This window comes from Nylanderia fulva, unplaced genomic scaffold (assembly GCF_048542155.1).
Source record: "Nylanderia fulva isolate GAGA-0341 unplaced genomic scaffold, ASM4854215v1 Scaffold15, whole genome shotgun sequence".
In the NCBI taxonomy this organism is placed as follows: domain Eukaryota; kingdom Metazoa; phylum Arthropoda; class Insecta; order Hymenoptera; family Formicidae; genus Nylanderia; species Nylanderia fulva.
In genome coordinates, this window is record NW_028189730.1 from 507,290 (window position 1) to 521,011 (window position 13,722).

General features: G+C 33.0%; 1 protein-coding gene across 11 annotated transcripts in view; it reads left to right on the plus strand.

Moving 5' to 3' along the window:
• Positions 1 to 13,722, plus strand: part of dysc (whirlin protein dyschronic) — a 76,090-nt gene that overhangs the window by 25,971 nt on the left and 36,397 nt on the right. For 8 of the 11 annotated variants that reach the window (XM_029308836.2, XM_029308832.2, XM_029308842.2 and 5 more), the window contains 5 exons: positions 4,772 to 5,098; positions 5,779 to 6,011; positions 7,134 to 7,437; positions 8,249 to 8,308; positions 12,225 to 12,379. In XM_029308836.2, the coding sequence (XP_029164669.2) occupies positions 4,772 to 5,098; positions 5,779 to 6,011; positions 7,134 to 7,437; positions 8,249 to 8,308; positions 12,225 to 12,379 (1,079 nt within the window). The remainder of the gene's footprint in view (positions 1 to 4,771; positions 5,099 to 5,778; positions 6,012 to 7,133; positions 7,438 to 8,248; positions 8,309 to 12,224; positions 12,380 to 13,722) is intronic. The other 3 variants (XM_029308843.2, XM_029308835.2, XM_029308844.2) reach the window with 3 other exon arrangements.

Sequence of the window (13,722 nt, forward strand, 5' to 3'; positions counted from 1 at the left end):
TAAAATAGCGCGATTAAATGAATTAATACTTTAATGGCTTATTTCGTTTACTTTTATCAACGTTTATTTCTATTATCGCTATTTCATTGATTCAAATTCAATTATATAAATCTCGCGAAATTCGATAAAATACCCAGGATGTCTGCGTCATCTTTTATTCAATGAAATATTTCAAGCTTTCGCCACAGCTAAATATGATAATTAATATGCACTTAATGTGTGCAAATGATCTTTTTGTTTCAGAAATATTAACTCAGATTGAAACATATTTTCTTATATTATTTGCAGTACGAGTATTAAATAATCAGTTTCGTGTATTATGCTGATTTTTCGTAAACTTAATTAAGGTGTCCAGTAGACTCAACGAAAAAATTTCCTGATTTTTTTCAGATTTTCCAAGACCAGAAATTAATTTTTTCCCTGACTTTTTAGTATAATATTATTTTTTGCAAATATATAATTTACGTATATCTATATATGATAAATCAATTAAATGTTCAATCATGAAATCCTTGAGATATTTTTGTTAACAATAAAAAGATTCGAAACTAAAATTTAAATCAATATTTAATAGTATCTAATATCACAACAAAACTTTTAAATAAAACATTTTTAATAAAATTAATGTAATAAATCTTTAATAAAAAAAATTAATTAAAATAAAGTTCTTGAACACTGTTACAATATATTTTGAAATATATATCGACTTTTAACAACAAAGTTATATTTATTTAATAAAACATTTCAAATTATTGAGACACAGATGTATATAGAATAATGTGACCCAAAATTCAGATAAATAGTCAAATTTCCTCACTTTTCCCAATTCCAGATTTATAAAATTCCCCGACACCCTCTCTTCATTTTTGTCTATCGAAATGACAATTTCGATATTCTCCGACATTGTTCGCGGGATTTGCGGAAGCACGACACGGTTCTTTAAAGTTATCGATCAGCGTAAACAGGATCAAATTACTGTGTATTCACCGTGAGAGACTGTAAAGGATAACGGTGGCGGCGAGACTCGTTATCTCGTAATGGCACATCGAGTTGCTCCCGAGGAGATGCGTGCTAGGCAAACAACACGTTCGACGAGGCTATGTCGCTTTTTTCCATCCCCTCGAGCTACGACTACGACGACGACGATGACGACAAGGACGACGACGACTTGGCGGCGCCAGGCGTCCCGGCGCCCTTCGGCCAACCCCCTCGTCTCATTTATTCTCTTTACATAATACACGAAGCTTCCGCGAATGCTACTGCTGCTGCGCTTCCTCAAAAGGAAAAGAGTGACCAATAACTGAGCGCTATTTACTTTGCCTCGGAATTTTCAGTTATTCCTTCAAACGAGAATTCGTAATATTATTGCATATGTGCGCACAGTAGAAAAATTTGTGTTTTCTTGTTAAAAGTCCCCGTGAAAATTTTGGTTAAATATTTTTTAACAATACAGAAAATTAGCATACTGGGAGTCGAGGAAAAGTTAGATTTATTTAATAAAAAATTTTAAATTATTGGGACAAATGTATATAGAATAATGTGTAAAAATTTAGATAAGTTAGAAATTTTTGTTAAATATTTAACATATTACTGTTCTGTTAATTGAACTCAAATGTTAATTTATTAAAAGAATTTTCAGTTATTCAGAACCCTTCAAACGAGAATTCGTAATATTATTGCATATGCGCGCACAATAGAAAAATTTGTGCTTTCTTGTTAAAAACGGTCCCCGTGAAAATTTTGGTTAAATATTTTTTAACAATACAGAAAATTAGCAAACTGGGAGTCGAGGAAAAGTTATATTTATTTAATAAAAAATTTCAAATTATTGGGAAAATTATTATTTTGAACTCAAATGTTAAATTATTAATAGAACTGAAAGAGAATGTAGAAATAACACAATGTGCATCTATTTCTAATTTTACACAATAAATATGTTCTGCTTTATTAGTGACGAGATTTTTCTGTTAAAATTTATAGAAAAAATGTGGATTTTCTTTTTTATAATATAAGTGATGATATAATTTTTACATTATAAAAGTATGTTAATTTTATACAAAATTTATTTTAAATTATTTAAAGTTTTGTGTTAAAATATTAACACAATATTTGTGTCTCCATTCAACATACTCATATTATGTTGAATTTAACAGAAATTTTTCAACTGTTCGTGTATTGACTATCAATTATATATAGATTTTCTTTTTAAAAATTCTGAAAATAAGTCCTTACAGTAATAATATTTAGTGATAATATTCCGAGATATTTTTCTGGAATAAAATATAAGAAGAAAAAAACTTTCGTGGACTTTGAAGCTCTCACTCTAGAATGTCGGAAACTATAACTTTGATAACTCATCATTGACTACAATCGATTCGGCTGACCCAGAAAGCACAGATTTTCTTGGCAAAAATGGCCAGAACGATGTCTATTGGATAGCACCATAACTTCCGGATCGGTCGTAGATAACTGTTTACTGCCGACCAAAAATATGACTGCACGTGAGTGCCGGAAATAGCGGATGTCAAACTCCGAGTATGACAGTTCGAGCCTGACCAAATGGACTATTTCTACTTCTTTTCTCATAAATTATTTAGTTGTTCTAGCTACGACCAGCAATGCCGATCACAAAATCGCCAAATGACTGTGTTTTTCTTCTTACAGTTAATCTAATATTCATTTTTTCTCATATATAATTTGTAGTAACATGCCGTGATAACAGACTGTTATAAATCAGACTGATATATAAAACTTTCAGGCTATATAAATCCTTAAAATTGAGCGACGATATTGAATGATGTTAGTCGATATAAAAGGTTTATTAAAAATTATACATTTATAATAAAGATTAAATCGAAGATAAATAATGAAAGAATAAAAAATATAAATTTCAAATTGCTGGGAAAAGATAATTAAAAAGTTAATTTGCATTCTTCAAACTAGTCAATGTTTATTAATCATCTGCTAATTATTGTAGATAGAAATTAGGAATATTTTTTCTATGCAGAAGAAAAACTGTCGAATAAAACATTAGTAAGATTATTCATATATTAAAAATCTCATAATCTACAAGAGAATAAAAATTAATAAATAAGCTATTTCGAATTAAAACATTTCAACGAGAAAGAAGTTTTGATTTTTGAAGAATTGATCAAATCTGTTGTATGGATAGAGATAAGCAGAATTTTGGAAATTCCATTTGACAGCATCTTTCGTATGTAAAGTAGCAAATCTAATTTACATAATACAATTCGGAGAGCACAAAGTTGGACGGTGAAACAGACAGAGAGATGGTTTACGATACAGTTCCGGGAAAGCATCCATAGGATCGGGTAGCGAGAGCATTTACGAAATGCGATTCCACCATCGGGCGCATCGTCGCGAAAATGAAATGACATTTTTATGTTTCCCCGGCACATCCGTTGTATAACTGCGAGCGGAAAACAACGGAAAATTCTCCGCGTGTTCGCGCGAAAAGACGCGCTCCGCGAGAAGATGCCATGAGAGACTCATATCTTGCGAACCGCGAGAGATCCTAAAGGACGTGATCCGGGCTGGGTCAAGGATAGGGTAGGATGTGACGTCACAGGCTCTGCCAGGAGGATCGATATCCTGCTGGCTGCCGAGTGGCGTCATCGACGCAAAACGCGACTGTCGTTCTCTTTTCTCGTTAACATTATTCGTTCAAAGTTCCATCACTCCTCTGTTTTTCGTTAACTCTCGCAAATGCCGCGCGTTTTTTGAAAAAATCGATCATGAAGAATGCCGAGCTCCTTCTCGAAAATAACATAGCATTAGTGAAAAATATTTCATCAAGCGGCGAATAGAAATATCTTGCAAAGTTTTCAAAAGTCTAATGACATAGAACAATTTTTCAACCTCGCGTGAACTTCACGACATTCTTAAAAATTTGAATATTTTAATATTAACTTTTTTATGACAGTTGTAAAATATATTAATATAAAAGTTAATTGGACTGGAGAAAAATATTCGATTTCGATACTCGTGTCAGATTTATTGATTCCAGGGTGTCTAGCAGACTCAATAAAAAAATTCCCTGACTTTTTAGTATTATTTTTCCAAATATATAATTTGCATATATCTATATGATAAATCAATTAAATATTAAATCATTAAATCCTTGAGATATTTCAACAATGAAAAACTTCGGAAGTTAAAAAAACAAAAAATTAAATCAATTTTTCTAGTTTTATCTCTATTAAACACATTGAAATAAAGTAACATGATAATAAAAATATAAATTATCGAACACGCTGTAGATGAATCGATTTTTAACAACACAGAAAATTAGCGTGTTGGGAGTCGAGGAAAAGTTTATATTTATTTAATAAAAAATCCAAATTATATTGAGATAAACGGTTTTCCAGATTTCCCTGACCGCTAGACACTCTGGATTCGAAAAAATGTTTAAGATCTCGAAAGATTTTGCGAATATTGTTTGGCAAAAAATACATTGCTTAAATATTTGAATTAATAACTATTTCTACACTGTAAAAAAATTTTGTAAAATTACATTAAAAATATGTAAAATTACATAAATAATAAATGTAAAATTACACGATAAATAATGAAAAGGTAAACATTTTTATTATTTATCGTGTAATTGTACACTTATTATTTATGTAATTTTACATATTTTTGTGTAATATATTACATATTTTTTTACAGTGTAGAAAATATCGACCATACAGCTCCTGCATACAAATTCAAATAATGATTTGGTACGAGATTATTTTTCGCGTTTCGACAGATGCTGAAGTCCTGCAGGACCTTGAGCATGACAGTGCGAGGGCCCGCGCTGGACCCTCGCTGTAGGGGCGGTCACCCCGTCTGGTCGTCGTCGGGTCGACCGCAGTCCTGCAGCTGGATGGATCGCCAAGGTCGTCCAGCGTCACCGCCACCGCTTCATCCACCTCGCGATGCCCGCTACGGTTGTCCGAGGACGCGAAAAGTTGAGTTGTGCATCGAACCCGGCCAGTCCCTGGGCCTGATGATCCGGGGTGGTCTCGAATACGGCCTCGGAATTTACGTCACGGGCGTCGACAAGGACAGCGTCGCCGATCGCGCCGGCCTTCTCGTGAGAATCACCAACTTCTACTAGATTTGCATTTCCCATGCTAGGTTTCCTTAGATTTTAGAAGAGATTCGATATGCGTAATATTTTTATTATATAATAATTATATATCATTCAAATAAATGAAAGATTATTTGAAACGGAAATTTTAATTAAGAGAATTATTTAGGCTAATTGAGATAATTCTGAAATATACCTATTTTTTCATGATAAAATTAATAGCCGTCTACATTTTTAATAATCTTCCTCGCATGCCTCTCGTACTCTTTATAACTGTATTACATATTAATTTTAAATCATATATTCTATTCTGCATAATATAAAAGTTATGGATTATTTTTTAATAATTAAATAAATGTTACTTGATTATGTGTTATTTACTCATGATAAAATTAATAACCGTCTACATTTTTAATAATCTTCACGTGTCTCTCGTTCTCTTTATAACTGTATTAAATATTAATTTTAAATCATATATTCTATTCTGCATAATATGAAAATTATTTATTATTTTTCATTAATTAAATAAATGTTACTTGATTATATGTTATTTACTCATGTACATATTTTTTAATAATTTATAAAATAATAACTATTAATGATGTCGGCTTGTTTATTCAAGAATGTCAAAACTCCTACGTTCAATCTTAACTCTAATATGAGATGCTTTCGAATAATCGCAGGTGGGCGATCAAATAATCGAGGTAAACGGACAAAATTTCGAGGAAGCCACGCACGACGAAGCTGTGCAGATATTGAAGACCAACAAAAGGATGAGTCTACTGATACGCGATGTCGGCAAAGTTCCACATTCCTGTACCACCAGTCAACCTATAGTAATCCCGACCGCCCGATATCCCGAGCACGATCCTTTGCTTCTAGAAAGTCCCGGGAATCATCGACCACCCAGTCCCGCGTAAGTCGCAAATATATTTTTTGTCAAATTTTATTCATTTTAATTTTTTCAATAATTTGTTTCAATGTGGTAGCTATATATGTATATATGTATAGATTATAAAATAAAAAACTTTTTTTTATATGCATGTATCACAATTTTTATGTATGTATATGTATAGATTTTATATTGTCTATTATTATTTTCATATTTAAAATACTTAAATGTTACTTACAACAAAATTACAGAAAAATATTTTAATCTTTTAAATTAAAAATAACTTTTAAATCCTTATGTAATTCTAATTTAATGGTAGCGATAATATTATAGCCGGCTACAGTGAAATTATAATTTAGAATTCTGTCAGAATAATGAAAGAATAATATTAGCATATGGTTAATTAAATCATGAATCAATAAATCATCACGTTCAATAAAATCCGTCTAATTAAAATTATGTATCGGTATATTCTCGCGACAAATATTACGTAAATAATTTCCAATTTCAACACCCCGGGTATATCTAATTACTAAATCGAAAATCAGAGTGTCCAGTAGACTCCATGAAAAAAATTCCCTGACTTTTTCAGATTTTCCAAGACCAGAAATTTATTTTTTCCCTGACTTTTTAGTATTATTTTTTCCAAATATATAATTTGCCAAATATATCTATATGATAAATCAATTAAATGTTAAATCACGAAATCCTTGAGATATTTTTATCTACAATGAAAAGGTTCGGAGAGAAGTTAAAAAAACAAAAATAAACTATTTAAATAATCACCTTTTTTATTTATATTATATCAAATTTTTTAATTTTATCTCTATCAAACGCATTGAAATAAAATAACGCGACAATGAAAATATAAATTAACAAACACGCTGTGAGTCAAGGAAAGGTTTATATTTATTTAATAAAAAATTTCACATTATTGAGACAAATGTAGAATAATGTGAAAAAATCCAGATAATTAGTAAAATTTCCCAACAATTTCAGATTTATAAAATTCCCTGATCGCTGGACACCCTGAAAATGAATAAATCTTCCGCCAAGAGAAATAAAATATTTCTTTCGCACACTTAAAATTCCTTCGCTCTTACGTAACGTAAAATTATATCCGACCGATTTTAAATTAAAATCAAGGAGTAGCACAAACGAGTGGAGACATCGAAGTGGCGTTCACACAGTTTCGGCAGCCACCGCCGCCATGGTGGAGGAAAAGGCGAGGGTCGTCCTTGCCAGGAGCGAGCGAGCCGCGCTCTCTCAACTCCTGGCGGACTACAGAACGAGAAGGCTTACGATAGAAGACCTGGTGGTCAGTCTGGCGGATTTGCTCAACACTAACGAGAAGCTGACACTGCTGACGGAGCTCAGGGAGCTCGTCGACAACAAGGACAGAGCGGCCTTCGACGACCTCGTCTATCGACCCCGAATAGCGATGGCCAGGGTGAGTTTTTTTTTTCAAAAGTTCTGAAACCATTTTTCTTAGTCGAAAGCTTTCAGAATATTCCGAGGAAAAAATTGTTAGAGCTTGCAGAGTTAGACAGCATATATATGTGCACGAAATTGTACCGAACACTAGTATTAGTATCAAATCAAGTTATGTGTTATATTGTATATGTAGTTAAAATATCTTCTCTCTTTTTCTGTTTCTCTTTCTCTCCATGATCAAATGTAAACACATTTTTGGAATATATATGCGCGTCTCAGAGATTTATGTATTACTTATATTAACATATGGGAATACATTTAAAATTATAATTAGCATTCTGACAGCTTAATAAATTAAGATATATAGAGGGAAAAGATATATAGACTGAAAGAATGCAAAATAAAAATATATTTTTAACTTTTACTTGAGAGAAACAGAGAAAGGAGAAGGAAAGAAAGAGAGAGAGAGAGAGAGGATTTTAATTTTTATTAAAATGCATCTTTGCTTTTATGCTTATAATTTGCTTTCTAAATATAAATGAGTTAACTGTAGAATTATATAATCCCCCATTTCTAAACCATCAACTAACCGGTTCTTTGGGACAAATTTGGGAATATCTCTTCAGCAGAAGCTGCTCCGGATAAATTAAAAAAAAAAAAAAATGTTAATCTACCCTATATAAAAATTGTCTTCTAACCTAACGTCACTTCACTGAAACGCGTCGAGTAAACAATTAGAATAAAAAAACCGTTCTCCAAAGAAAATGGAAAGTCTAGCTCAAGATGATTTCTAAGACGGCGCTTTTTGTCTTTTCTGCCTCTTTTAGAGAAAAGGCGACCGCGCTCACTCGGATTTGATAGTGACTCCCTCGCTACACGATCTTCCGGTAAGTTGAACCTAACTCACGACACTCTATTCATATCCCCCGAGCTTACAAAGTACACTGACACATTTACACGCGCGTTTGCGCGCATTGTGTTACGCAAATACGAGCACAGAAGAAACACCACGACCAAACACGTACACACATTTTTATTATTCTCATATCTCTTTATAATGATGTATGGAATACCGACTTTTTCTCTCTCTCTCTTTTTCTCTCACTCGCTGTTCTGTGGATCTCTGTTCACCTTAATTATTAAGACATTAGGAGAATCGCTTTGCATTCCCGCCCTTTTTTTGTCGACGGACTTTCACAGGGAAAACCGCAAGGAAATATATTTCCCGAAAGTCCCTCGTCATCGCGCGCACGCGTTCTTAATCCAGACTAATTGCGCCGTTGGAAAAATTATCATCCAGCCGAGAACGAGCGAAATTGTGCGAAACAAAGGGAAGTCGATCTCAAGAGAAATATTTCACAATTTATTCAGAATTTAGAACGAAAACGCCGTGATTTATTTATAATAAAGAATAATAACTCGGAGTAATAGCCTTCTTTTTTTTAAACGAGAGATAGAATTTATCGGAATATATTTTATATCATTATTTTATTTTCACCGATAAATATATTTACAAAAATTTTAAAAATCTCGAAAAATAATTTTCATACAAAATAATATCCTACTCTGATAAATCTCGAATAATAAATTAATTCTGTCATATATATATTGTACGCAAAAAATTGCGGCGAAATAACGAGAAAGACTTCGAACGTGAAACTAACATAAGGTTTAGAGATCCTTGACGATCGACATGACCGGCAAGTATTAAACTGATGATTCGGCAAGGAGTTATCGTTCGTTATCGGTGATCGTCACAGATGCGACTGGCAGTTGGAGAAAAATGGAAATCCGCGATCGATTGGAGAGGTGCGAGGGAAAACGGAGAACCAGGCAAATCCAGGAAGACGCTCTCCCAGGGTGAATACAGGGATCCTCTTGGAATCTCAGGGAATTCGCGATAATCTCCTGGAGATTGTTCGCAAAAGAATCGCTTCGCATATCGCTCTCGATCGAAAGAAAGAGAGAGAGATCGTCATCGCGATCGATTCTAATTTCCGCGTTCGATCGTTCCGGTCTGTCGTTATCTTCTCTCCTCGAGCAAAAGCATGACTCGTATGTCAGGAAAATGACTTGCAATCCCTTCGTCTCTTTCTCTCTATCTCTCTCCTTCTCTTTCTCTCCGAGGATAACAGCTGCTTGACGACAATGAATAAAAAAAAAAAAAAAAAAAAAAAAAAAAAAAACTCGCTCTGGTTCAAGGAAATATCAAAGTCCGTTGGATAAACGACATGCCGACAATCAACTTTGATTTCTATTACGTCACAACAATATAATCCTGATAAATCTCTCGTCTAATGTCGCATTTTATGCAAGATTTTTCAATGCCACGCAGGCCTTTACATTCTTTTTTAATTAAAACAATATATACGGATACTCTCTAGTTTTTTAGCAGATTAAGTTTGATATAATAGAGCAAAAAAAAAAATGCAGAGAAATATCATACCACTTAAATTAATATGCATCCATTCTGTTTTCATATCCTCTTTTTTCCCCCCGTTTTATTTAATTTCTCAAAAGCAAATGCTTTTCATTGTTTCTATTTTGTATAATTTCCTATATTATTAATAATAAGATTAGTCGTAATGATTTAATTAATAATTCGTTGCGTATTAATTAATTACCCTATTTATTTAATCGGTGCGACAATTGTCTAAATGAATTTTGTTCGTCCAAGCGCAGCTTTTTTTCTCGGCCTATCTTTCTCTTCTTTTCTCTTTCTCTAAAATGATGCGCATTCTCTACTTCTATTTTCTATCACTTCTTCTTCTTCTTCTTCTTCTCTTAGCTCTTATTATTCACCGCTAGTGCTATTTTATTTTTATAGTCTTGTTTATATATCTGCGCTATCTTGCTCCCTGCGATTAATTAATGTTTGTTGACAATTTGCAAATTATCGATTCCTTCGATGTTAATCTTAATTCATTATCTATTTCTTTGCGTAACGGATAAAAAATATATTCAATTAACGATATCTTACAATCGGAGGAATCGATAGCGAATAATTGAAGAAAAAATTATCAGATGCATAATTATAATTATAAATGAAATTGAGTACATAAAATTATAAGTATTATATTACGCTCTTGTAATATTGCGTAACACGCCACACTTAAATTATAATTATAATTATGCTTTAATACTAATTTTACTACATTTTGTATACGATTGCCGCTCTCTCTTTACTGCAATTAAAACCAAGGTTTCTAATTAAAATTTCTCATTATGAGAAGACGCGCTCTTGCACATGCATTTTTTTCCCTTCTCATTGTTAGTCGGATACGATCTGTTAGATGCCTGCTGTTAAAAAACGGATAAGTAGAAAGCTGCTGTGCTCGCCATCTTCCTGCCTCCTTCTCTCGCTAGAAGCAAGAACATTCGTTCCGTTTCACAATTTCGTGAAAAATCGAGCCGAATTGCGAGAATAAAAGCTGTTTTTTTCGAAAAAAAAAAATATATATATATACAGGATGTCCGGTAACTAACGGACTAACGATTACAAATGGTTTCTTTGGTCAATTTGGGAACGATTTTTCCTCAGCGAAAATGTCGGAAAAGGTCATCATTTTTTACAACTTTCCAATATTTGTCATTATGTATCTTTATAACTAAGCCTCAAATTAAAATTTTATTATAGTAAACTCTACCTGAAATTAACTGAAGAATGTAATTATGTTAGACTTTTAACTCCAAAACGTTTAGTTTTCAAAAAACCCATTTTTTTCAATCGCTTATAACTCGAAAATTATTGACTCCTCAACATTTTTGCTAAGGAAAAATCGTCTCCAAATTGGCCAGTGAATCCGCCCTTAATCATTGGTCCGTTAGTTACAGGACACCCTGTATAACACATATCGCACAAATCTTACATACAAAACAGCGCGACTGTCCGTTTGAGTGATCGACGCTCGATTTATGACGCTAAACCGACCGAAAAAAGACCGCGCGATCGTTTGTAGATCATTTCCTGGCAAGATCGGTAAATGCCTTGGAGAAGTGTCGGCAGACTTCGGTAAAGAGCGTCGTAAATCAAGTGTCAGCTGCATACACGGAGACAAATGTTAGCGAGCGACGCGCGACAAGTCGATCGATGATGAATGAATTATTGTTCGATTGCTAATTTCATTGACAATTTGCTCGAGAATGGATAATGTGCCAGTTAATCGATACCCGAGGTTAATAAATCGTGGGCAATTCTGACATATATCTCTTAAATAAATGAACAAAAATCCAAGTGAATCAATATAATATTTATAAGTTATTATAAGTATATTACTAATATTTTATTAAGCATTATCACGTTGCTTTTGTCAGTTTTATTTTATTTAATTTATAATTCAATATTTTTCTTTTATTATTATTATTATTATTATACTAACTTAATTTTTGTTATATATGTATAAAGAGTTGAGATAATAATTGAAATAAATAAATCGCTTATTATACGTTATATTAATTCTGTTTTGTGACTATTATATATTTTTATTTTTAATCAAACTTTTGATTTACTTCTTCCTAATTAATCGCAATTATTAACCTACTACATCGGAGATATAAGAAAAATAAAAATATAATATTTACCGACCCGTTCCAACGAACAAATTCGCGGATTCGTCAATGAAGAACGGTTCTGAAAGCCACGGAAACGCGACAATTCCCTGTATCATCCAATCAGCGTCCCGATAAAATCATCGATCGGACGGTCGCCCCTTGTTCGAAAAGAAAAAGAAAGAGAGCAAGCACTTTTTTTTACGCGGTATGGGAAAGGGCGCACGGCATGACAGGACATCTGATTTCTCGCAGAGGGGTGTGTCCGGTGGTTGTTGCCGTCCGGGACGACTGGTGGACGTCGAGGGAGATCCCCTAGGAGTGACGGGCCCTCTTCTACCGCGGGATAACCAGGAGTATAGATCGCCGAGCGAGGACAGCGGTCTCGGGGCCGACATGCCCAGGACCAGGTCGACCGCATGATCTCTTTAACGCCGGAAGGACGGCGATCCGCCATTTTAGAATCGCGACTTTTGCGCGTCAGAAAAAAATCGTACTCAGGGTGTCCAGCAGACTCAATGAACAAAATTCCCTGACCTTTTCAGATTTTCCAAGACCAGAAATTCATTTTTTCCCCTGACTTTTTAGTATTATTTTTTCCAAATATACACGTGAATTCATTTTTAATTAATCATCGATTGAAAGAAAATGAAAAAAATTCCCTGACCTTTTTAGATTTTCCAAGACCAGAAATTAATTTTTTCCCGGACTTTTTAGTATTACTTTTTTCCAAATATATAATTTATATACATCTATATGATAAATCAATTAAATGTTAAATCATGAAATCTTCGAGATATTTAATAAAAAATGTCAAATTATCGAGACAGATGTAGAATAATGTGACAAAATCTAGATAAATAGTAAAATTTGCTGACTTTTCCCTGACAATTCCAGATTTATAAAATTCCCTGACTTTTTCAGATTTTCCAAGACCAGAAATTGATTTTTCCCCTAATTTTTTAATATTATTTTTTCCAAATATATCATTTGCATATATCTATATGATAAATCAATTCAATGTTACATCATGAAATCCTTGAGATATTTTTGAAGTTAAAAAAACAAAAATTTAAATCAAACGTGTCACTATAAACTATTTAAATAATCCTCTTTTTTATTTATATCACATCAAATTTTTTAGTTTTGTCTCTATTAAACACATTGAAATAAAATAACACGACACAGAAAATTAGCGTGGGAGTCAAGGAAAAGTTTATATTTATTTTATACAAGATGTCAAATTATTAAAAAAAATTCAGATAAATAGTAAAATTTCCTGACATTTCACTGACAATTCCGCAGATTTATAAAATTCCCTGACAATGCCCGGTTTTCCAGATTTCCCTGATTGCTAGACACTCTGGTATTACACAAGTCCGGGTTTCGCTAAGAAAAAATTCCTATAGCAACTGTTCGATAAAATTGCGAATGAAACGACGAGATGCTGGCTGGAAAATGGCGGCAGCGGTCCTTCCGGCGTTAATTTCTACCAACCTTCTCCCCCCATCAATTCTCGCGTTAAAAGACCTCGATTTATTTTATTTTTATTTTTTTTACCATTTGAGTTTGTCATATACGCGAGCGGCTAATTAACGAGAAGCACACCGACTCTCTTGTAATTATTTTCATTTGAATAAGTATGAGTTTAAGTACTGCTAATTAATAAGTACTGCTCATACGGGATGTCTGCTAAGTCTGTCATTTTTGAACCTTGATATTTATTGAAATAGAAAATTTCGATGTACAATAT